At 40.9% G+C, this 25,690-nt stretch overlaps 1 protein-coding gene across 1 annotated transcript; it reads right to left on the bottom strand.

Annotated features, from left to right (window-relative positions):
- Positions 1-672: 672 nt before the first annotated feature.
- LOC139396400 (serine/threonine-protein kinase 17B-like) lies at positions 673-22,053 on the bottom strand. Its single transcript, XM_071143442.1, has 8 exons — positions 21,855-22,053; positions 21,359-21,494; positions 18,350-18,562; positions 3,323-3,461; positions 2,800-2,926; positions 2,608-2,656; positions 2,262-2,441; positions 673-2,015 (listed from the first exon to the last, which is right to left on the bottom strand). Exons 1-8 carry the CDS (start codon positions 21,919-21,921, stop codon positions 1,769-1,771), a joined length of 1,158 nt encoding a protein of 385 aa, XP_070999543.1. The 5' UTR covers positions 21,922-22,053; the 3' UTR covers positions 673-1,768.
- Positions 22,054-25,690: the final 3,637 nt, after the last annotated feature.

Here is a 25,690-nt window from a genome sequence, read left to right as displayed (position 1 = left end):
CAATATTGAACTATTTGGCCTAAATGCCAAGGAAACCTGGTGCTATCCCTATGGTGAAGCATGGTGGTGGCAGCATCATGCTGTGGGAATGTTTTTTAGCAGCAGGGACTGGGAGACTAGTCAGGATCGAATAAAAGATTAATGAAGCAAAGTAGAGAGAGATCCTTGATGAAAACCTGCTCGAGAACGCTCTGGACCTCAGACTGGGGCGTAGGTTCACCTTCCAACAGGACAACAACCCTAAGCACACAGCTAAGACAACGCAGAAGTGGCTTCGGGACAAGTCTTTGAATGTCCTTGAGTGACCCAGCAGAGCCTGGACTTGAACCCGATCGAACATCCCTGGGGAGAACTGAAACGCTCCCCATCCAACCGGACAGAGCTTGAGAGGATCTGCAGAGAAAAATTCCTCAAATACAGTTGCGCCACGCTTGTAGCGTCATACCCAAGAAGACTAGAGGCTGTAATTGTTGCCAAATGTGCTTCTAAAGACCTGTTTTTGCTTTGTCATTATGGGGTAGTGTGTGTAGATTGAAGGTAGGAAAAAACGATTTAATCAATTTTAGAACAAGGCTGTACATTAACAAAATGTAGAAAAAGTCAGGGTCTGAATACTTTCCAAATGCACTGTACCTGATTCCCATTGAGCTTTAAATCACGCCTAGCCCTAGAAAAATGGAATAGCTTTTTAATGCTGATTAAAGGGATACAGATTAGATTACTTTGGTGAACATCAGAAAATATGTTGTTTTCAAGTTATACTTTAAAAAAAAACATGGAATTAAAAACACTTCAGAGGACATGGTTATTTTCCAGTAATTCATGAAATACCCAGATGATAAATAGAAAGTGCTTCAGTCACATTTGCCTTAAGCTAATGATTAAAGAGGAACTGACAACTTTGCAGAAACATTTGAGTAAGCATGGGTGTGGTGTGAACTGTCCATGAGTCACCTTTTTTAGAGCCCTCTTAAACCGCCTCTATTACTGTGGAATTGTAAACCAGGAGAGTTCAGGTAAACAATAAACACTGTAATTGACAGAAAATAGCGTGACTCATTGGCTTACTTATTATGCAGGTCAAGGCTGGGTAATGTGTGCATAGAAAACCTGTCTTCAATGACGTGTTTTCAGATGTGGTGTGTTGAAGAGTGCCTAAGAACTAGACAAGGGAATGTCAGATGGAATGGAATGTAATATGCCACTCGGCATAAGCCATGGCCCGAAGCTGATTCTTGTTTGAGAGTAGGGAGGTAATGCACATCTTGGGTCAAGCAATTAAGCATATAGTACGAGGATACTTTACTTTCACGACCTCAAATAGACTGATTTAGCTCGTATCTGCACAGCTCAGTGTTCTTTCGAATGCTTTTAGCACAAAATACTAAAAACACTTTGGGGTGTCTAAGAACACTTTGACGACAACTTATTAGCCTTCTGGCAAAAATGGTCAAGTAATAATTTGCTGACTGTTTAAAATGTCTCTTAAAAGTTTGTGGAAAAACAGAATAGCATAGATTTCCCTTGAGATATACCTGGCCACCCATTCTCTGTAAATTCAGGGACATAAATGAACCAGACAAAACAAAAGACAAAAACAGCTCACTATAAAATACTATTACTCATTAGATCACAAAGTAAGCTGGTTAACTTTGGTTTGGCCGGACACACTGGATACAAGCGAGCGGTAGAACAGAACAGGACTGAATAGCTCTTGGGTAGGCAACAGTGCTGCCTGCAGGTTCATTGCTGCATAAAACCAATAAAATCATAAGGGCAGGTCGCAGGAGGGGGGCGCTTGCGTCGCTCTTTCCCCCTCAAACCGAAACCGCTTGGCGTGGGTGTGGTGCGAGTCCAAGGTGAAGTTCTCCTTGTCTTCTGGGTCCTCGGGTGGGGCAGCCCACTTGTTACCACTGCTCCTCTCGCGGGGTGTACGTGGCGTGATGGGCTCGGTAATTGGGTATTGATGCCACAGCCAGGGGTGGGTCATGCAGTCGGCTGCACTGGACCTGTCCCTGTGTGGAGAGGGTGAAGACAGACCAAAGTGAACACCAAGAGGTGAAAGTTCTAGCTGAATTTATATCTCACAAAACACAAATATTTAAAATTAAAAAAGGTATAGTAAGTACAAAAACAAGAATTCATTAATTATCATCTGTATTTCTAAACACAATTTGTGACAACACTTCCAGTCAGTAGCAGTACTTCCCTTATGATTTGAATTCCCTGACCTTTTACTGGTCTGCAACATTCCCACTTACTCTGGTGTTTTGACCAGCAGCTTGCGGATGAAGTCGACAGCGAGCTCCGACACCCTGGAGAAGGCCTCTTGGCTGTAGTCCACATTGACTTGGGACACATTCAGGTACGTCTCCTGTTTGTCGTCCCCTGCAAACGGAGACTCGCCCGTCACCAGCATGTAGGCTATCACCCCCACACTCCTGAGGAACAACACACCCAGAACACAGTTAGTACAAATGTGTCAGAGTACACACGCGTGTTGACCTGCAAACACACACTTCACACAAGTGCCGCAGGCAGGCACGCACGCACATACATATCTATCCACAGTCATTGAATTTGATAGTGTTGATTGTGATGACTCACCACAAGTCAGTTGCTGTGGTGATAGGCTCGTAGTTTAGAATTTCTGGAGCTAAGCTCGTAGTTTAGAATGGAATAACAAGGGAGAAAGAGAGGCCAGATCATTACATCACAACATTGATAGTGTAGAATGTCAGACTTATTTGCAACTGGTTTAGGGAATGTCGGACGTAAGTTAAATGGACGTTGCCTTACCCACGTACTCGGGCGTGCCCAAGATCTCTCGGAGTTCTCCGACTGTGCCCAGTTTGCGCGCCAGGCCAAAGTCCACAATCTTTATGTCCCCCAGCGGAGCCAGGCTGGTCAAGAGAATGTTCTGGGGCTGTAAGAAAGAGGGAAGAGTAGTCCAATAGGGTGACATAAGTTTGTGCAGGGTCATAATACAGCTGTATACAGCACAATCCTTTCTGCATGTGATCATGTTTACAGGGGAGAAGTGGGGCGGCAGGTATCCTAGCAGTTAAGGGCATTGGGCCAGTAACCAAAAAGTCACTGGTTTGAATCCCCAAGCTGACTAGGTGAACAATCTGTCCTTGCGTCCTTGAGCAAGGCACTTAACCCTAACTGCTCCTGTAAGTCGATCTGGTAAAATGTAAATATGCAGGTGGTGATGTAAAGATTGATAAAGGGAGCAAATAAAGTTGAGAAGTGTATTTTAGGTGTTCTGTTTGTAAACTAGTCTGTGTGTGTGTGCATTAAGAGGTGTGGAGGGACAGACCTTGAGGTCCAGGTGCACCACGCTGGTCTGGTGGAGGAGGTGGACGCCCTCCAGCATCTGTCTGATCAGGCGTGTGATCTGGCCCTCTGGGAGCAGCTCATCACAGTCACAGTAGTCAAAGATCTCACCTCCCGCCGCACTGTGAAACACGGTTGTCAGTTCTGTCACAGTGTCTAATGCTAAATATCATAAATTGTTGCATTCTTACATTCATGAAACCTAGGTGGTTTTGGCTCTGATGAGCATATAAGTCTGTTTCCTATCATTTCAGGTTTGGCAACAGATAATTGGCTATCTAATGGAATAGACTATCCCTTTCAGAGTTTACAAGGCACTCTGCTTTCGTGGAAGGATTAGTAAGGCTTTCTTCAAAACTCAATGAAACAAATAGGGAGGGTTGAAACGTTTCTATTCAAGTTGGCGCTCAACACACAAGAGTGCCAAGGGTGGAGTTTAGGAACAACAGAACTTTCCAACCTAAGGATTGAATTCTTTATCTCCAATCTACATTCTAGTTTCTGTTTTGCTGGATTCAGAGAAAAGGTGTACTCGTTCCAATGAAGTTCAAAGCGCAATCACTAGGGATTGTTAATGGTTAACTGGTTAGCCTCTGAAAATACATCTGGTCATGCTTAACGGTCTATAGGTTAATTTGTATAATTTCGTGGAATTAAATTAGCATGTGTTTGTCAGTCGTCATGTATAGGGCTGTTGCGGTGACTGCAGGGCTGGGCAATCTTTCAAATGAATGTACGATATTCCAAATGTCTGTATTGCACAAATCAAGGTTGTGTTATTTTTCATGTTTATGTCCGCTTGTTCTCGCGTTGTATTTTTAGTCTCGTCTCCTTCGCTCCTTAGCTGTGTGCATCTTCCCAATTTATTTTAATTTTATTTATTTAACCAGGTAGGCAAGTTGAGAACAAGTTCTCATTTACAATTGCGACCTGGCCAAGATAAAGCAGAGCAGTTCGACACATACAACGACACAGAGTAAAACAAACATAGAGTATAAACAAGTCTATATACGATGTGAGCAAATGAGGTGAGATAAGGGAGGTAAAGGGAAAAAAAGGCCATGGTGGCAAAGTAAATACAATATAGCAAGTAAAACACTGGAATGGTAGATTTACAGTGGAAGAATGTGCAAAGTAGAAATAAAAATAATGGGGTGTTAAGGAGCAAAATAAAATAAATAAATAAATAAATACAGTAGGGAAAGAGGTAGTTTGGGCTAAATTATAGGTGGGCTATGTACAGGTGCAGTATGGTTGAAGACAGCAGAGGTGTATTTAGAGGACAAGTTGGTTAGGATGATATCTATGAGGGTGCCCGTGTTTAAGGCTTTGGGAGGTACCTGGTAGGTTCATTGATAATATGTGTGAGATTGAGGGCATTAAGCTTAGATTGTAGGATGGCTGGGGTGTTAAGCATGTTCCAGTTTAGGTCGCCTAGCAGCACGAGCTCTGAAGATAGATGGGGGGCAATCAGTTCACATATGGTGTCGAGAGCACAGCTGGGGGCAGAGGGTGGTCTATAGCAGGTGGCAACAGTTTTTAGAGAGGTTCAAATTATTTGGGTACAGACCTGGATAGTAGGACAGAACTCTGCAGGCTGTCTTTGCATTAGATTGCAACACCGCCCCCTTTGGCAGTCTATCTTGTCTTAAAATGTTGTAGTTTGGGATGAAAATTTCTGAATTTTTGGTTGTCTTCCTAAGCCAGGATTCAGACACAGCTAGAACATCCGGGTTGGCAGAGTTTGCTAAAGCAGTGAATAGAACAAACTTAGGGAGGAGGCTTCTAATGTTAACATGCATGAAACCAAGGCTATTACGGTTACAGAAGTCATCAAAAGAGAGCGCCTGGGGAATATGAGTGGAGCAGAGGAGTAGGATAAGGGTACGGCTAAAAGCAATAAGAATTGGTCGTCTAGAACGTCTGGAACAGAGAGTAAAAGGAGGTTTCTGGGGGCGATAAAATAGCTTCAAGGTATAATGTACAGACAAAGGTATGGTAGGATCTGAATACAGTGGAGGTAAACCTAGGTATTGAGTGATGATGAGAGAGATATTGTCTCTAGAAACATCACTGAAACCAGGAGATGTCATTGCATGTGTGGGTGGTGGAACTAATAGGTTGGATAAGGTATAGTGAGCAGGACTAGAGGCTCTACAGTGAAATAAGCCAATAAACACTAACCAGCAATGGACAAGGCATATTGACATTACGGAGAGGCATGCTTAGTCGAGTGATCAAAAGGGTCCAGTGAGTAGTGAGGTTGGTTGGGGTCACGGTGATTTAGACAGCTAGCCGGACCATCGGTAGCAAGCTTGCATAGGATGGAGGTCAGTTATTAGCCACCTCGTGCGTTTCCGTCGGTAGGATTAGTGGGGTTCCGTGTGGTAGAGGGGATGAATACAATTCACACACACAAAAAAAAACATATATATATATATATATAGAGGCCCAAGAAAAATAAATAAATAAATAAATAAATAAATTGTCCGATAGGTCTATTCAGATAGCAGCCGCTAACGGTTAGCGGACCGCAGATGGGCGTTCAGGTAACGTCGCGACGGAGGAGTCAGCCGGATAACTCCCCTGGGTAGATAACATCGGTAGTCCAGTTGTGAAGGCCCGGTGGGGCTCCGCGTTGGCAGTAAAACGGGTCCGGATAGGTGATTGTAGCCCAGGAGTGATTGATGGAACTCTTCAGCTGGCTAGCTCCGGAATAATTGATGTTTGCTCCGGAATCGACGAAAGCTGGATAGCAGCTAGCTAGCTGTGAGATCCAGGTATAAATGTCCTGAGTTAGCGGTTGAAATCCAGGGACATGGAGAGAAAAATAGGTCCGGTCTGTTCCGGTTCGAGCCTCGCCGTACAAAACTGCCGATAGATTTTCGAGCTAAACCGTGGTTAGTTGAATACTAACGATTAGCCAGTAAAGAAGCTAACTAGCTTCTGATTAGCTTCTGATTAGCTGGCTAGCTTCTATGGATTCCAGATGAGGTAAATAATACTTTTTTTATAAATATAAATTGGTGAGGCAGGTTGCAGGAGAGTGTTTTGAAGATGAGTTTATGGAAAATAAAAAATATATATAAAAAAGGTATGCGAAGATATATATATATATATATATATATATATATATATATACACACACACGGAACACGACAAGACGAGGACAAAAGACGTCTGAACTGCTATGCCATCTTGGAACTCATTCAACTCATTTACACCAGAGATCTGTGTATCCATCTCGTCATTATACACGTCTCCGCCCTAACAATGGGAATCATTGTCCAAAAGGCAGCAGACAAGCTAAAGTCCAAAATAACTGTAGAAACACATTGGCCTTATTTTGGACAGATTTTTAGCAAGAGTGAAACCTCTCGGTTTGCCTCTTCCTCTATGGTTTACACACACACACACTGAGCCCCTCCCCCTACCTCTCTCACCAACACAGTTGAGAGAGAGAGATCACATCATCTCTAAAAAGCGGTTTCAACTCGCTATTTGCATTTGAGGTTTGGTCCAACAGAATCGGTCACATGGACAAACACATTGAGACATTATTTTACTGTAATAAAGGAGAAGTTAAAAAGGGTATTGTTATGAAAGTTGTCTCAATTACTCAAATTGCGTGGAGAGTAGTGACTAAAATGAGAGTATCAGTTAATATTGAAGCTGGAAAATGAATGCTCAGTTTGTCACACTGCATTGGAGCACCAAATAACGTTATACTAGCTGTCAAGTCTGTTTTATAAATGTGCAATAAGCATAAAACACAATTATATAAGGAATTGGCAACTCGTTCTCATTCTGAGAAATACGGTAGGCGACTTGATTTCAACATATGAACAGTGTACAGGCTAACATGCTTTTCAAACAGTTGGAGAAAGACAGAGGGGTATGTTCATAACAATTCAACTGTTCAAATAGATCCAAGTTGGCTAAACTTGAAATACAAAGATTAGCCAGCTAATCACTAGCAAGTTGGCTTGAGACATTGTTGATGAGACCTGTGTTAATTTCTATAGTTTAAATGTCTGCTACAAGAAGTTATCATTAGTGAATGTGCATTATGCATGGTTCTAGTTTCATTTGTGACAAAAAAAGGGGAATTTTCATAGACAGACTTGAAAGCCAGAAAGTGATTATTACAAAAGAAAAAGCAGGTTAAACTATTTTGAGACAATAATTTAATTATTGGGACTAATGGTTGTGGATGGCTTATATTTAGGTACAACTTCACAAGCCCTGCATTCATTAGATTATTGCTGACTGATTCAAATGCAGTGTGGTTGACCTTTAAATTGTGCAATGCTTATTTAGAGAAAATATATTAAGGTGTACAGTATCATTCAAAAAACTCATTCCAGGGCTTTTCTTTATTTTGACTATTTTCTACATTGTAGAATAATAGCGAAGACATCAAAACTATGAAATAACATATGGAATCATGTAGTAACCAACAAAAAAAAGCGTTAAACAAATCAAAATATATTTTATATGTAGCCACCCTTTGCCAGCTTTGTAAACTCTTAGCATGCTCTCAACCAGCTTCACCTTTTCCAACACTCTTGAGAGTTCCCACATATGCTGAGCACTTGTTGGGTGCTTTTCTTCACTCTGCAATCCAACTCATCCAAAACCATCTCAATTGGGTTTAGGTCGGGTGATTGTGGAGGCCAGGTCATCTGATACATCACTCAGCCTGGAGGTGTGTTGGGTCATTGTCCTGTTAAAATACAAATTATCTTCCCCCTAAGCGCAAACCACATGGGATGGCGTATCGCTGCAGAATGCTGTGGTAGCCATGCTGGTTAAGCATGCCTTGAATATATATATATTTTTTTAAAGACAGTGTCACCAGCAAAGCACTCCCACACCATCACACCTCTTCCTCCATGCTTCACGGTTGAAACGACACATGCGGAGATCATCCGCTCACCTTCTACGCATCTAAAAGACACAGCAGTTGGAACCAAAAATGTCAAATTCTGACTCAGACCAAAAGGATCAATTTCCACGAGTCTAATGTCCATTGTTCTTGTTTTTTGGCCCAAGCAAGTGTGTTCTTCTTATTGGTGTCCGTTAGAAGTTGTTTCTTTGCAGCGATTCGGCCATGAAGGCCTGACTCATGCGGTCTCCTCTGAAAAGGACGATGTTGAGATGTTTCTGTTACTTGAACTCTGAAGAATATATTTGGGATGCAATTTTGAGGCTGGTAACTCGAATGAACTTATCCTCTGCAGCAGAGGTAACTCGGGGTCTTCCTTTCCTGTGGCAGTCCTCATGAGTGTCATCATAGCGCTTGGTTTTTGTAACTGCACTGGAAGAAACTTTCTTTTTCTTGAAATTTTCCAGATTGACTGAACTTCATGCCTTAAAGTAATGATGGACTGTGGTTTCTCATTGTTTATTTGAGCAGTTCATGACATAAAATGGACTCGGTCTTTTACCAAAAAAGGGCTATCTTCTATATACCACCCTACCTTGGTCACAACACAAATGATTGGCTCAAACGTTTAACAAGGAACACCTGTTAATTGAAATGCATTCCAGGTGACTACCTTACAAAGCTGGATGAGAGAATGCCAACAGTGTGCAAAGCTGTCATCAAGGCAAAGGGTAGCTATTTTGAAAAATCTCAAGAATCTCAATTTTTCATTTGTTTAACACTTTTTTTGGTTACTACATGATTCCATGTGTTATTTCATACAGTGCCTTGCAAAAGTATTCATCCCTCTCTGCGTTTTTTGCTATTTTGTTGCATTACAACCTGTAATTTAAATATATTTTTTATTTGGATTTCATGTACAGGACATACACAAAATAGTCCAAACTGGTAAAGAGAAATGAAAAAAAAGAAAGTAAAAAAAAAGAAAAGTGGTGCGTGCATGCATATGTATTCACCCCTTTGCTATGAAGTCCCTAAATAAGATCTGCTGCAACCAATTCCCTTCAGAAGTCACATAATTAGTTAAATAAAGTGCACCTGTGTGCAATCAGTGTCACATGATCTCAGTAATATACACTGCTCAAAAAAATAAAGGGAACACTAAAATAACACTAGATCTGAATGAATTAAATATTCTTATTAAATACTTTTTTCTTTACATAGTTGAATGTGCTGACAACAAAATCACACAAAAATTATCAATGGAAATCAAATTTATCAACCCATGGAGGTCTGGATTTGGAGTCACACTCAAAATTAAAGTGGAAAACCACACTACAGGCTGATCCAACTTTGATGTAATGTCCTTAAAACAAGTCAAAATGAGGCTCAGTAGTGTGTGTGGCCTCCACGTGCCTGTATGACCTCCCTACAACGCCTGGGCATGCTCCTGATGTGGCGAATGGTCTCCTGAGGGATCTCCTCCCAGAACTGGACTAAAGCATCCGCCAACTCCTGGACAGTCTGTGGTGCATCCAACAGTTGGTGGATGGAGCGAGACATGATGTCCCAGATGTGCTCAATTGGATTCAGGTCTGGGGAACGGGCGGGCCAGTCCATAGCATCAATGCGTTCCTCTTGCAGGAACTGCTGACACACTCCAGCCACATGAGGTCTAGAATTGTCTTGCATTAGGAGGAACCCAGGGCCAACTGCACCAGCATATGGTCTCACAAGGGGTCTGAGGATCTCATCTCAGTACCTAATGGCAGTCAGGCTACCTCTGGCGAGCACATGGAGGGCTGTGCGGTCCCCCAAAGAAATGCCACCCCACACCATGACTGACCCACCGCCAAACCGGTCATGCTGGAGGATGTTGCAGGCAGCAGAACGTTCTCCACGGCGTCTCCAGACTCTGTCACAGGTGCTCAGTGTGAACCTGCTTTCATCTGTGAAGAGCACAGGGCGCCAGTGGCGAATTTGCCAATCTTGGTGTTCTCTGGCAAATGCCAATCGTCCTGCACGGTGTTGGGCTGTAAGCACAACCCCCACCTGTGGACGTCAGGCCCTCATACCACCCTCATGGAGTCTGTTTCTGACCGTTTGAGCAGACAAATGCACATTTGTGGCCTGCTGGAGGTCATTTGGCAGGGCTCTGACAGTGCTCCTCCTGCTCCTCCTTGCACAAAGGCGGAGGTAGCGGTCCTGCTGCTGGGTTGTTGCCCTCCTACGGCTTCCTCCACGTCTCCTGATGTACTGGCCTGTCTCCTGGTAGCGCCTCCATGCTCTGGATACTACGCTGACAGACACAGCAAACCTTCTTGCCACAGCTCGCATTGATGTGCCATCCTGGATGAGCTGCACTACCTGAGCCACTTGTGTGGGTTGTAGACTCCGTCTCATGCTACCACTAGTGAAAGCACCGCCAGCATTCAAAAGTGACCAAAACATCAGCCAGGAAGCATAGGAACTGAGAAGTGGTCTGTGGTCCCCTCCTGCAGAACCACTCCTTTATTGGGGGTGTCTTGCTAATTGCCTATATTTTCCACCTGTTATCTATTCCATTTGCACAACAGCATGTGAAATTTATTGTCAATCAGTGTTGCTTCCTAAGTGGACAGTTTGATTTCACAGAAGTGTGATTGACTTGGAGTTACATTGTGTTGTTTAAGTGTTCTCTTTATTTTTTTGAGCAGTATATATATATATATATATTATACACACACACACGTTCTGAAAGGCCCCAGAGTCTGCAACACCACTAAGCAAGGGGCACCACCAAGCAAGCGGCACCATGAAGACCAACATCTACAAACAGGTCAGGGACAAAGTTGTGGAGAAGCACAGATCAGGGTTTGGATATAAAAAAAATATCAGAAACTTTGAACATCCCATGGAGCCCCATTAAATCCGTTATTAAAAAAAATGGAAAGAATATAGCACCACAACAAACCTGCCAAGAGAGGGCCCCCGACCAAAACTCACAGACCAGGCAAGAAGGGCATTAATCAGAGAAGCAACAAAGATATCCAAGGTAGCCCTGATGGAGCAGCAAAGCTCCACAGTGGAAATTGGAGTATCTGTCCATAGGACCACTTTAAGCCATATACTCCTAAGAGCTGGGCTTTACAGAAGAGTGGCCCGAAAAAAAGCCATTGCTTAATTTAAGAAAAAAACATATGCAAACACATTTGTTGTTTGCCTAAAGGCATGTGGGAGACTTCCAAAACATATTGAAGGTGGTACTCTGGTCAGATGAGACTAAAATTGAGCTTTTTGGCCATCAAGGGAAACGCCATTTCTGGCACAAACCCAACACCTCCCATCACCCCGAGAAAACCATCCCCACATTGAAATATGGTGGTGGCAGCATCATGCTGTGGGGATGTTTTTCCATCGGCAGGAACTGGGAAACTAGTCAGAATTGAATGGATGATGGATGGCGCTAAATACAGGGAAATTCTTGAGGGGAAACTGGTTTCAGTCTTCCAGAGATTTGAGACTGGGATGGAGTTTCACCTTCCAGCAGGACAATGACACTAAGCATACTGCTAAAGCAACACTTGAGTGCTTTCAGGGGCAACATTTAAATGCCTTGGAATAGCCTAGTCAAAGCCCAGACCTCAATCCAATTGAGAATCTGTGGTATGATTTAAAGATTGCTGTACACCAGCAGAACCCATCCAACTTGAAGGAGCTGGAGCAGTTTTGCCTTGAAGAATGGGCAAACATTCCAGTGGCTAGATGTGCTAAGCTTATAGAGACACAGCTGCAAGTCTCTTGGGGTATAATTGCTGCAAAAGGTGGCTAGTTACACATGCTCAAATTCTGTTTTTTTTGTGTCTTATTTCTTGTTTGTTTCACAAAAAAATATTTTGCATCTTCAAGGTGGTAGGCATGTTGTGTAAATCAAAATGATACAACCCCCCTCAAAAAATATATTTTAATTCCAGGTTGTAAGGCAACAAAATAGGAAAAATGCCAGGGGGTGAATACTTTTGCAAGCCACTTTAGATTTGATGTCTTCACCATTATTCTACAATGTAGAAAATTGTCAATTTGTATTTATTTTTTAAACCCTGGAATAAGTAGGTGTATCCAAACATTTGAATGATAGTGTAAATGATGAAAAGATATGGCCATATCGCTCAGCCCTAGGTGGCTGTATTAGCGCCACACCGGCAGTCATGAGTCATGACTTCAGTAAAATTCCACAAGACCGTTGAGCCACTGTAATCTCCTTTTATGCACTCTGGACTAGAGGTCGACCGATTAGGATTTTTCAACGCCGATACCGATTATTGGAGGACCAAAAAAAAGGCTGATACCGATTAAAATCAGCCGATTTTTATATATATTTGTAATAATGACAATTACAACAATACTGAATGAACACTTATTTTAACTTAATACATCAATAAAATCTATTTAGTCTCAAATAAATAATGAAACATGTTCAATTTGGCTTAAATAATGCAAAAAAAAAAGTGTTGGAGATTAAAGTAAAAGCGCAATATTTGCCATGTAAAAAAGCTAACGTTTAAGTTCCTTGCTCAGAACATATGAATGCTGGTGGTTCCTTTTAACATGAGTCTTCAATATTACCAGGCAATACGTTTTCGGTTGTAGTTATTATAGGAATTATAGGACTATTTCTCTCTATAATATTTGTATTTCATTTCCTTTGACTATTATTGGATGTTCTTATAGGCACTATAGTATAGCCAGCCTATTCTCGGGCGTTGATAGGCTTGAAGTCATAAACAGCACAATGCTTGAAGCACAGCGAAGAACTGCTGGCAAATGCAGGAAAGTGCTGTTTGAATAAATGCTTACGAGCCGGCTGCTGCCTAACACCGCTCAGTCGGACTGCTCTATCTAATTATAGACTTAATTATAATATAACACAGAAATACGAGCCTTAAGTTATGGTAAAATCCAGAAACTATCATTTAGAGAGAAAAAAAAGTGTATTCTTTCAGTGAAATATGGAACCGGGTGGCATCCCTAAGTCTAAATATTGCGGTTACATTGCACAACCTTCAACGTTATGTCATAATTATGTACAATTCTGGCAAATTAATTACGATCTTTGTTAGGAAGCAATGGTCTTCACACAGTTTGCTACGAGCCAGGAAGCCCAAACTGCTGCATATACCCTGATTCTGCTTGCACAGAACGCAAGAGAAGTGACACAATTTCCCTAGTTAAAAGAAATTCATGTTAGCAGGCAATATTAACTAAATATGCAGGTTTAAAAAATATATACATTTGTATTGATTTTAAGAAAGGCATTGATGTTTATGGTTAAGTACACATTGGTGAAACGACCGTGCTTTTTTCGCAAATGTGCTTGTTAAATCATCACCCGTTTGGCGAAATAGGCTGTGATTCGATGACAAATTAACAGGTATCGCATCGATTATATGCAAGCAGGCAAAGCTAGATAAACTAGTAATATCAACCATGTGTAGTTAACTAGTGATTATGTTAAGATTGATTGTTTTTTTATAAGATAAGTTTAATGCTAGCTAGCAACTTACCTTGGCTCTTGCTGCACTCGCATAAAAAAAGGTAGTCAGCTTGCCACGCAGTCGCCTCGTGAAGTGCAATGTAATCGGCCATAATCGATGTCCAAATTGCCCGATTACCGATTGTTATGAAAACTTGAAATCGGCCCTAATTTATCGTCCGACCTCTACATGCTTTGGTAGTACCCAACTGGCCATCAGGTCCTAACGGCCTGGTACTCAGGGGTCTATTGTCCATCTAACCACTTATCAATGCGAATGCAATCCAAAATCACATCAAGACTCCTGAACAGGAAATCAAATGGCTACCCGGGCAATTTGCATCGTCTCTCTCCCCCCCCATATATGCATAGTCACTTTAACTATACATTCATGTACATACTACCTAAATTGGCCCAACCAACCAGTGCTCCCGCACATTGGCTAACCGGGCTATCTGCATTGACACGGGTCCCCCGGGATTCTGGTAGGAATGGGAGTTTAGTTCTAGAGTCGAATTCAGGACAGGATCAAACGTTTACAGGAACCGGCAGTACAGGAATAGTTAAGTGTTGTACAGTGGGGCAAAAAGGTATTTAGTCAGCTACCAATTGTGCAAGTTCTCCCACTTAAAAAGATGAGAGGCCTGTAATTTTCATCATAGATACACCTCAACTATGACAGACAAAATGAGAAGGAAAACAAATCCAGAAAATCACATTGTAGGATTTTTATTGAATTTATTTGCAATTTTGGTGGAAAATAAATATTTGGTCAATAACAAAAGTTTCTCAATACTTTGTTATATACCCGTTGTTGGCAATGACAGAGGTCAAACGTTTTCTGTAAGTCTTCACAAGGTTTTCACACACTGTTGCTGGTATTTTGGCCCATTCCTCCATGCAGATCTCCTCTAGAGCAGTGATGTTTTGGGGCTGTTGCTGGGCAACACGGACTTTCAACTCCCTCCAAAGATTTTTCTATATAAAACTAGTTCAGTTAAGTTTAAGTCAGTTAAGAACAAATTCTTATTTACAATGACACCCTACCCCGGCCAAACCTTAACACGGATGACGCTGGGCCAATTGTGCGCCGCCCTATGGGCCTCCCAATCATGGTGGGTTGTGATACAGCCTGGAATCAGGCACTGGATCGGGAGCCCCAACTGTAGGCTAGGCCTAATATAGATTATTTAATATAATTTAATTTAAAAAAAGAAAAGTCAGTCATTTCCCCCCTCCCCCAGTTCACTCTTGCGCCTTGCTCCAGTTGTAGCCATGAGGCTACCTCAGATGCCAACCTATGTCAAAAGGATAAATTATGAAGCCTTTGATGGAGGAATTGCAACGTCTTGCTCCAGCGAAGGACCATCACTAACATTAGAGCCAAGGAAAGAGCAATGTTTTAGCTAAATATGATAGAGTTGTCTTTGACAATGAAGGAACCAAGCTCAAGGAACCAAGGTCATCGAACATCATTCCAAAAATCATGGGCATTAATATGGAGTTGGACCCCCCCCCCCCCCCCTTCACTGCAATAACAGCTTTCACGCGTTTGGTAAAGCTTTCCACTAGATGTTGGAACATTGCTGCATGGACTTGCTTCCATTCAGCCACAAGAGTATTAGTGAGGTCGGGCACAGGAAAGGGCCATCCCCGAACTGTTTCCACAAAGTTGGAAGCACAGAATTGTTTGGAATGTCATTGTATGCTCTAGCATTAACATTTCCCTTCACAGAAACTAAGAAGTCTAGCTTGAACCATGAAAAACAGCCCCAGACCATTATTCCTCTTCCACTAAACTTTACCTTCAAACCCAATTGTTTGCATATTTAACTAAACCCATGCCATCTGAGGTGAAGAGTGATATATAAATAGATTGACTTATGCAGTACTGACGCTCAGGTTAATTGTTTTATGTTCAAGTTGTAAATGTTAATGTGTTGTAAATGTTCATATGGTATACAGTGCTCAGCTGTAGGCTACAGTTTTATGAAGGTGCTGAGCAGACCATCCTGCTGGGGTCTGTCCTCATCCTCCAGCCTTAATCATCTACATTTAGGTCATTTAGAATACGGTCTTAACCAGATCGACTTAGGCCTACAGTCAGTGCAGGTAAGACAACTACATATCACTGTCGCATATTGAATTACTGAAATTATGTTCAATACTTCCAAAACAAATAATAGCGTACATATTTCTGGCGCAAAAATGAGCACGGGACGGGAGTGATTTTTTAAATCGGGAAGGGACATGAAAGTTATAGAGGTTATAGAACTGTTGCAAGATCAGGAACAGTACAGGAAAATAGTTAACATGACAAGATGGGACAGGAATTACTTTTCACTCCCTGTCAACCTCTACTAGACGTAGTCTACAAAAGTAACCTACAAAATGGATCGGCAGAAAAGCACCGCCTCCATTTGCTTTTTGAGTGCATACAGATGACATGTATTTTTTCACCTGCCCATTTGATAACGGGCTAAATCGAAACTATGTTTACATATTAGTAAAGACGAGACTCAATTGAGAATAGTCTGATCAGTGAAAATATGATAACTTGATGAGAGAACAGCTGTGCAGCCTGAGGCAAGGAACAAAGTCCAAGCTTTTTTTTGTGCTACTTTCTCAAATCATCAACAGCCTATAGTTGTACCATGCTGTTTTGATTTAGAAGACAGTCTAAGGTTTGTATCATTCACAACTAAAGTTACAAATAACTCTCAATCTAGCATATAGGACCTGTTTCAAATGATAACTTTTACACTCAACACAGCCACTTCATATGCGCACTCACTAACGGAAAAAATATATTTATATTTTCTTCAGCTAAGTTCAATTCTATGCCTCTTTCTATAAAATCAGATAAAATAATGGCACGGGACTTAATAAGCATATCTTGTCTTCTAAATGAACAAGCCTACAGCCTATGGCATGGAGCATAGCCAGATAACATAAGCCAACAGTAGGCCAACTCATATTCTGTTCTTCTGAAATACATGAGCTTCCTATCATGTTTCTTTAGAACTGACTAAAATAAATAATGGATTGATTGTGATGGTGTACATTAAATTGATTTATTATACTTGTTTTTTTTATGTAGATGTTCAAAAGGAGTGCATCAGCAGCTTGTATGGGTAGAAGCCTGGAAATGCTAAACAGGTTTACATTAATAAACGGTCAATTACTGTGAGACCAGCATTCTTTTGCATGACAATAACAGGCTGACAAAATTTAATGACCGCCACAGCCCTAGTCATACATCTTATTTATTATACTCGCACAGCATACAGAGCCTAGTTTGAGGAGCGGAATAGCCTATCACCTGCCAGACTGTGCGAGAGCACCTCCTGAAAAATCTGGTACTGGAGTGAAACGTGCTTTTAGAAACCCAGTCATTGCCCAATAAATAACCATTCTAAATGCAATCGCTATTAAACTCTTGATGACCACGATTATTTCTCAATCTCAACTCGTAATTCAAGAGCACCTCACGTTACCATTCGAGGCCATAGGCTATAGTCAGGCTATCAGTGCGTCACCCACCACTTTGCAACGTGAGCTTGAGGCAGTATAATTGTTTGAAACCTGAACGTTTTACTTTACTTTAAATAATGAGCAATGTCTTACATCGCTTCAAAGTAGCCTAGCCAAAATCCTACCATAGAAACCTGGAGGAAATGTTATAAAGACATCCTCATGCCATTAGAGGCAGGTAGCCTAGTGGTTAGAGCGTTGGGCCAGTAACCGAAAGGTTGCTGGTTTGAATCACCGAGCTGACAAGGTAAAAATCTGTCGTTCTTCCCCTGAACAAGGCAGTTAACCCACTGTTCTCTGGTAGGCCGTCATAAATAAGAATTTGTTCTTAACAGACTTGCCTGGTTAAATAAAGGCTCAATTTAAAAAAAATCTCTACTGATTTATTGGTTTTTATATGAACTTTCTTTTGCTGTCCAGAAGCCTAAGGCACCATCCTAGCCATAGCAACCCATCCTAGTTGTTGGTATTAGATTCCCCATCTTTTAGGTTCTAACAGAGATTTTTTTAGCTCTGTCATATATGGAACTGCTCACATTAGGTGCGCTGTTAAGAACTGTGTTTTTCCGCAAATTACATTTTGGCAAATATTTGAAAACTGCGTTTTATTAACTGCTTCATTACAGGAGTTGCATGCTCAATTATAGGATATAGCCTTTTGACTGTAAAATGATAGGCTTGCTATTGTTGCATGTTTCCATTAAGCTCTTAATGAAAAATGTCAGTTCCTGGTATGCATGCATAGTATTTTCGGTTGGTCACATCCCCTTAGTCTTGTAAAAAAAATATAACCGTTTGCTGACCCGGTTAATAATTTGTCTACATTTGCATCCATAGCAATCACACATTATACTGTCTCGGGTATATGATAGGCTATTTAAAATCGTAACAGTTTATCATCGGTACATTATACATTATTATACATTTAAAAAAATTGAAACATATATGAGTTAAGGAGCTGACAGATGGCGGTGTGAAGTGGATGTTGTGGGAACAATGAACATTTCAAATGTTACCGACTGAACTGATAGCATTGAGTGCAACATTTTTAAAAAACGTTTTAAATAATAACTCACTATTCCAGCAGCAGGATTATGTCGTGGTCTGTCTCGTAGGCAGCTTGCAGGTTGACCACACGAGGGTTGTTGCGGGCCGCCTCCAGCACGGCCATCTCGTGCACCACCTCGGCCCGGCAATCTCGGCCTTGCCTCCGCTTCCGCAGGAACTTGGCGGCGAACATCTTTCCCGTAGCCTTCTCCATGCACCGCCTAACCACTGCAAATTTCCCCCTGGCACCAAGGACAGAGCGAGGGAGGGCTGAGTCATTTTTTTTAATCACACACTATCTGGGTCATTTTAGTCTTCTCTGAAGGAAACAACATTGTTACCATTTGAACATCAGTTCATACAGTACCAGTCAAAAGTTTAAACACACCTACTCATTCAAGGGTTCTTTATTTTCACTATTTTCTACATTTTTGAATAAAAGAATACATCAAAACGATGAAATAACAAATGGAATCATGTAGTAACCAAAAAGTGTTAAACAAATCCAAATATATTTTAGATCCCTCAAAATAGCCACCCTTTGCCTTGATGACAGCTTTGCACAGGTGGCATTCTCCCAACCAGCTTCACCTGGAATGCTAATCCAACAGTTTTGAAGGACTTCCCACATATACTGAGCTCTTTTTGGGTGCTTTTTCTTCACTCTGCGATCCAACTCATCCCAAACCATCTCAATTGGGTTGAGGTTAGGTTATTGTGGAGGCCAGGTCATTGATACAGCCCTCCATCACTCTCCTTCTTGGTCAAATAGCCCTTGCACAGCCTGGAGGTGTGTTAGGTCATTGTCCTGCTGAAAAACTAATGGCGTATCACTGCAAAATGCTGTGGTAGCTATGCTTGTTAAGTGTACCTTGAATTCTAAATAAATCACAGACAACTTCACCAGCAATGCAGCCCCACACCATCACATCACCACCGCCATACTTCATGGAGGGAACCACACATGCGGAGATCATCTGTTTATTTACTATGCGTCTCACAAAGATACAGCAGTTAGAACCAATAATCTCAGATGTTTGACTCATCAGACCAAAGAACAGATTTCCCTCGGTCTAATGTCCATTGCTTGTGTTTCTTCGACAAAGCAAGTCTCTTCTTATTGGTGTCCTTTAGTGGTTTCTTTACAACAATTTGACCATGAAGGCCTGATTCACGCAGTGTCCTCTGAAAAGTTGATGTTGAGATGTTTCAGTTCAACTAAAAGACACATTTACTTGGGCTGCAATTTCTGAGGCTGGTAACTGTAATGAACTTATCCTCCGCAGCAGAGGTAAATCTGGGTCTTCCTTTCCTGTGGCGGTCCTCATGAGAGCCAGTTTCATCATGGCGCTTGATGTTTTTTGCAATAGCACTTGAACTTTAAAAGTTATTGAAATATTATGGATTGATTGACCGTCATGTCTTAAAGTAATGATGGACTGTCATTTCTCTTTGCTTATTTGAAGTATTCTTGCCATAATATGGACTTGGTCTTTTACCAAATAGGGCTATCTGCTGTATACCACCCCTACCTTGTCACAACACAACTGATTGACTCAAATGCATTACGGAAAGAATTTCCACAAATTAACTTTTACCAAGGCACACCTGTTAATTGAAACGCATTCCAGGTGACTAACGCACAAAGCTGGTTGAGAGAAAGCTTTGCACACTCTTGGCAATCATCAAGGAAAAGGGTGGCTACTTTGAAGAATTTCATATATATAATATATTTTGATTTGTTTAACACCTTTTTGGTTATTACATGTGTTATTTCATAGTTTTGATGTCTTCACTATTATTCTAAAATGTACAAAAAGTACAAATAAAGAAAAATCCTGGAATGAGTGAGTGTGTCCAAACGTTTGACTGGTACTGTATGTAAAATGTACATTTAGGTAATTTAGCAGACGCTCTTGACCAAAGTTTTAGTGGCCCTCCTGTTGACAGCGGAGAGGAAATGTTGCAGTTTTAAAGCAAGTTTTCTGGATTTTACATATTTTCCATTGGGCGGAGAGAACATTTAACAATTTTATAACAAATTTCATTCAATTCTACTCATTTCGCCATGTGGTAGTGGAAAACGAGCTGTTTTACAGCAAATTTCCTGCAATTCTACACCTTTTGCCACAGGGTGGAGAGAAACGTTTGCCGTTTTTAATATATCTGAGCGAGGCTGACTAACAAAGACAAGGGGGGTCCTGCGGCTGGTAATTCAACCATGATAACAGATCTTTGTTCGGGCACAAATTCTTAATGTAGCCAACGTTTCCCCTTCAAACTTTGCCAACACCACCAAGAAAGAAAAAACACAAACTGGAAGTTGCCAGACATAGTTGATTTCCTCATTTCTTCTGTGGCTGAATTCAAGTCTGGTTTCCACATGCCCTTGCTTCCTTCCTGAATTGCACTAGCAAGGTTGGGGACACCGGCGATGTGACATACCCTAACGGGTCCTTTATGATAGGCAACAAATGTTAGGTTTGGCTCACATAGAGCACTTATAGCCACATCGCTTACAAAAGGACAATGAGGTAATCGTATGAAAACGGAACAAAAAAATTCCACCAAGTATGCATTTTCATGAAATTTCATAAAACGAAATGATCTTGTGAGAAATGCCTTTCCATAAATCTCTTTGTAGACTTGCCTATTTGGTGCCTATCCAACAATAAAAACTCTAGGTACACCAAAACTATCTGATACACAATCTTAGAGGTAGCCTTGTTAGCTATATTGTAGGTAGGCATTTACAGTTGGTAAACAAAGATCAAGCATCAATGTAGTTAAAGTCTTAACTGTTAGTCAACTACTATAGCTAACCACACCTGAGAGGTGCCATGTTATAGCTCATTTTAAGGATAACGTTATTTATAATCATATTTGACGCGTTAGTTAGTCAGTAGTATATTGTGATGTATCGCACTATAATCCAAGAGACCAGTGATGCATTGGAGTCAGAAGGTCAAGATGTGAGAAGAGAATGAAGGAATTAGAAAGCTTTAAAGGGGGAAATCGTAACGTTAGCATTGGCTCACCTGCCCAACTCGCCGGTGATTTCGTACATACTGTCCATCGGTTCCGTATTGATAAGGGTTTGAATTTCTCCAAGTAACCCAGTAGGTCCATTGCGGTTGTCAAGCCGCCTCCGAGACATCGTTGTGGTTAGCCTGACTGTAGGAATAAATTAGCGCCTGTTAAGGCTGTAGACTAGCTAGCGAAATGTGTTTAGTGCTAAACCAGTTAAGGTTAGTTTGCAGTTTTATAGCTAACTAGCGTTTACTAACATCGTTATATTAGCTGGATAACGTTACATAGCTTACTAGCTAAATAACTAGCTAGTTTTAGCTGTTGAGAAATTGTTAGCTAGTTGTAGAAAAGCTAGCTAACGTTAGTTACTTGTTTGACAAGACAGGTCAAGAACAACGGTTAACGTCAGCTCATCTACTGTACTGCAGCTAACTAAACAAGCAAACACTAATACGTTAGCTAGCTAACGTTACCCTTTTCTAGACAGCGAATTACGTCACTCACGAGTTGCCACTTGTGGGGTGGATTGACAAACGTGCCGAAACTGTCCCTTGTGACATCGTTGAGTCATTTGCGACTTTAGTGCCTAGTTTGCTAACATCTGGCTAAAATCCTTCCCCTCGTCGATGTGCCCAAAACGTCTTCTATTTTTTACTACCAATCACCTGTCCACAGGTTTGATATTTGCCGCTTCGTTATGCCCACAGCTTCTTCGTTGGTATCATGGCGTTCGCACAATTTCTTTGTGCAATGCCGCCACCTGCTGTGAGGTATGGAAGGCCAAGAGCTGACCCGGAACACTTGTAATTATCATTTTTCACTTGCTTTTTTCAAGTGGCAAATGTAAATTTTTTATACTATCGATTTTTGTTCACCTGTCCAGTTCGTTTACAGGTGCTTTGAACGCTTGTTATGGGCATTTGTATATGGAAGGTCAAGAGTTTCAAATCATGTTGATTTGAACGCTTGTTATGGGAAATTTTACACGAGTTCATTACAGCTGCATTTACAAGGTGATTAGAACTTTTGAATATTGTGCTTTCAAACGCATGAAATTGTGCCACCGCACAAGAACAACATGTGCTATCTAGAACTTCAACAGTTATTCAGCTGTCCCTATTAGAGGTCGACCGATTAATCGGAATGGCCGATTAATTAGAGCCGATTTCAAGTTTTCATAACAATCGGAATTTTGGACGCCGATTTTGCCGATTTTTTAATTGTTTTTTTACACCTTCATTTAATCTTTATTTAACTAGGCAAGTCAGTTAACATTCTTATTTTCAATGATGGCCTAGGAACGGTGGGTTAACTGCCTTGTTCAGGGGCAGAACAACAGATTTTTACCTTTACCTTTACCAGCTCAGGGATTCAATCTTGCAACCTTACGGTTAACTAGTCCAACGCTCTAACCACCTGCCTCACGAGGAGCCCGCCTGTTACGCGAATGCAGTAAGAAGCCAAGGTAAGTTGCTAGCTAGCATTAAACTTAATCAATCATAATCACTAGTTATAACTACACGTGGTTGATGATATTACTAGTTTATCTAGCGTGTCCTGTGTTGCATATAATCGATGCAGTGCGCATTAGCGAAAAAGGACTGTCGTTGCTCCAATGTGTACCTAACCATAATCACCAATGCCTTTCTTAAAATCAATACACAGAAGTTTATATTTTTAAACCTGCATATTTAGCTAAAAGAAATCCAGGTTAGCAGGCAATATTAACCAGGTGAAATTGTGTCACTTCTCTTGCATTCATTGAACGCAGAGTCAGGGTATATGCAACAGTTTGGGCCGGCTGGCTCATTGCGAACTAATTTGTCAGAATTTTACGTGATTAATGACATAACATTGAAGATTGTGCAATGTAACAGGAATATTTAGACTGATGGATGCCACCCGTTAGATAAAATATGGTGTCACGCCCTGACCTTAGTTATCTTTGTTTTCTATATTATTTTGGTTAGGTCAGGGTGTGACGAGGGTGGTTTGTTTAGTTTGTGTATTGTCTAGGGGTTTTTGTATTGTCTAGGGTTTTTTGTATGTCTAGGGGTTTTGGTAGTCTAGGTGTTTATATGTCTATGGTTGCCTAGATTGGTTCTCAATCAGAGGCAGCTGTTTATCGTTGTATTTAGGTAGCCATATTCCTTAAGTAGTTTGTGGGTTCTTATTCTATGTTTAGTTGCCTGTCTGCACTAGCCATATTTGCGTCACGGTTAGTTTTGTTTAGTGTTCTTTCTTTATTAAAGAAGTATGCACGCTTACCACGCTGCGCCTTGGTCTCCTCCATATGACAACCGTGACATACGGAACGGTTCTGTATTTCACTGAAAGAATAAACGTCTTGTTTTCGAGATGATAGTTTCCGGATTCGACCATATTAATGACCTAAGGCTCGCATTTCTTTGTGTTATTATGTTATAATTAAGTCTATGATTTGATAGAGCAGTCTGACTGAGTGATGGTAGGCACCAGCAGGCTCGTAAGCATTCATTCAAACAGCACTTTCGTGCGTTTTGACAGCAGCTCTGCTGTTTATGACTTCAAGCCTATCAACTCCCGAGATTAGGCTGGTGTAACGATGTGATGTGAAATGGCTAGCTAGTTAGCGGGGTAGCAAATAGCATTTCAAACTTCACTCACTCTGAGACTTGGAGTAGTTGTTCCCCTTGCTCTGCATGGGTAACGCTGCTTCGAGGGTGGCTGTTGTCGTTGTGTTCCTGGTTCGAGCCCAGGTGAGCGAGGAGAGGTACGGAAGCTATACTGTTACACTGGCAATACTAAATTGCCTATAAGAACATCCAATAGTCAAAGGTATATGAAATACAAATGGTATAGAGAGAAATAGTCCTATAATTCCTATAATAACTACAACCTAAAACTTCTTACCTGGGAATATTGAAGACTCATGTTAAAAGGAACCACCAGCTTTCATATGTTCTCATGTTCGGAGCAAGGAACTTAAACGTTAGCTTTCTTACATAGCACATATTGCACTTTTACTTTCTTCTCCAACACTTTGTTTTTGCATTATTTAAACCATATTGAACATGTTTCATTATTTATTTGAGGCTAAATTGATTTTATTGATGTATTATATTAAGTTAAAATAAGTGTTCATTCAGTATTGTTGTAATTGTCATTATTACAAATAAATTTGAAAAATCATCTGATTAATCGGTATCGGCTTTTTTTGTCCTCAAATAATCGGTATCGGCTTTGAAAAATCATAATCGGTCGACCTCTAATCCCTAAAGGATAACTTTTTGAAGAACCCCTGTTGGTTCCAGGTAGAACCCTTTTGGGTTCCATGTACAACCATTTTCACAGAGGGTTCTACCAGGAACTAAAAAGGGTTATACTATGGGGACAGCTGAAGAACCCTTTTGGAACCCTTTTTTCTAAGAGTATCTAGTTCTAATGCTATGTTCATATTACAGCCACAACATGATGATCATGTATTCAAGCATCTGAAGACTAACGAGGAGGAAAAAAGCCTGCTTTGGATGAGCAAGGAAGAACAATAACAACTAGCTATATCAGATAAACATGGTCAGGAAAAGCAGGGAGAGAGCAAGCTAGTAGTAGTAACATTATTATTTGAAACCTCACATACGCATGTATCTTTATATTTAAGCAATTAGGTGCCTCAGAGGTTTGTGGTATATGGACAAAATACCACGGCTTAGGGCTGTTCTTATGCACGTTGCAATGCGGAGTGCCTGGATACGGCCCTTAGCCGTGGTATATTGGCCATATACCACAAACCCCCAAGGCGCCTTATTGCTATTAAAAACTGGTTACCAACGTAATTACAACCGTAAACAAGTAAGATTGACACATACCCGTGGTATACAGTCTGATATACTATGGCTTGCTATTTGTCTCATGTTGTACCGATCATGAACAAGACTGAATTCTGTTGAATTGTCAACTGGTCTAAATTCTTGTTAGGAAGACATTGCTGTTCAGAATGACATGTTTATGGCTGTTGGTGATCACAGGAATCTCCACATGCTATGTTGAACGAGCACCAGGGATGGAGGGGGAAGAAAACAGACAGCTTCTTTCTACCACACCTTCACCAAGTCATACAATGTTTGCTTCATGAACAATTGTTACATCTTAAATAAATACAGAATTATTTTAGTTTATTCTGTTTCTAATATTTTTTTATGATGGATGTGAGTAATTTAGCAGGTCTATAGTATGTATTGGTTCGAAACGTTTATTAAGTATCTATTCAGTCAACTCACTTTTATTTTTGCTAAAATGTATGTTTTGTACTGTTACTTTTTACATGCTGAAACAGTCTCATTAGTTTTGAGCTAGACTAT

The sequence above is a fragment of the Oncorhynchus clarkii genome, chromosome 3 (assembly GCF_045791955.1).
Source record: "Oncorhynchus clarkii lewisi isolate Uvic-CL-2024 chromosome 3, UVic_Ocla_1.0, whole genome shotgun sequence".
Taxonomy (NCBI): domain Eukaryota; kingdom Metazoa; phylum Chordata; class Actinopteri; order Salmoniformes; family Salmonidae; genus Oncorhynchus; species Oncorhynchus clarkii.
This window is presented reverse-complemented; position numbering and strand designations above follow the sequence as displayed.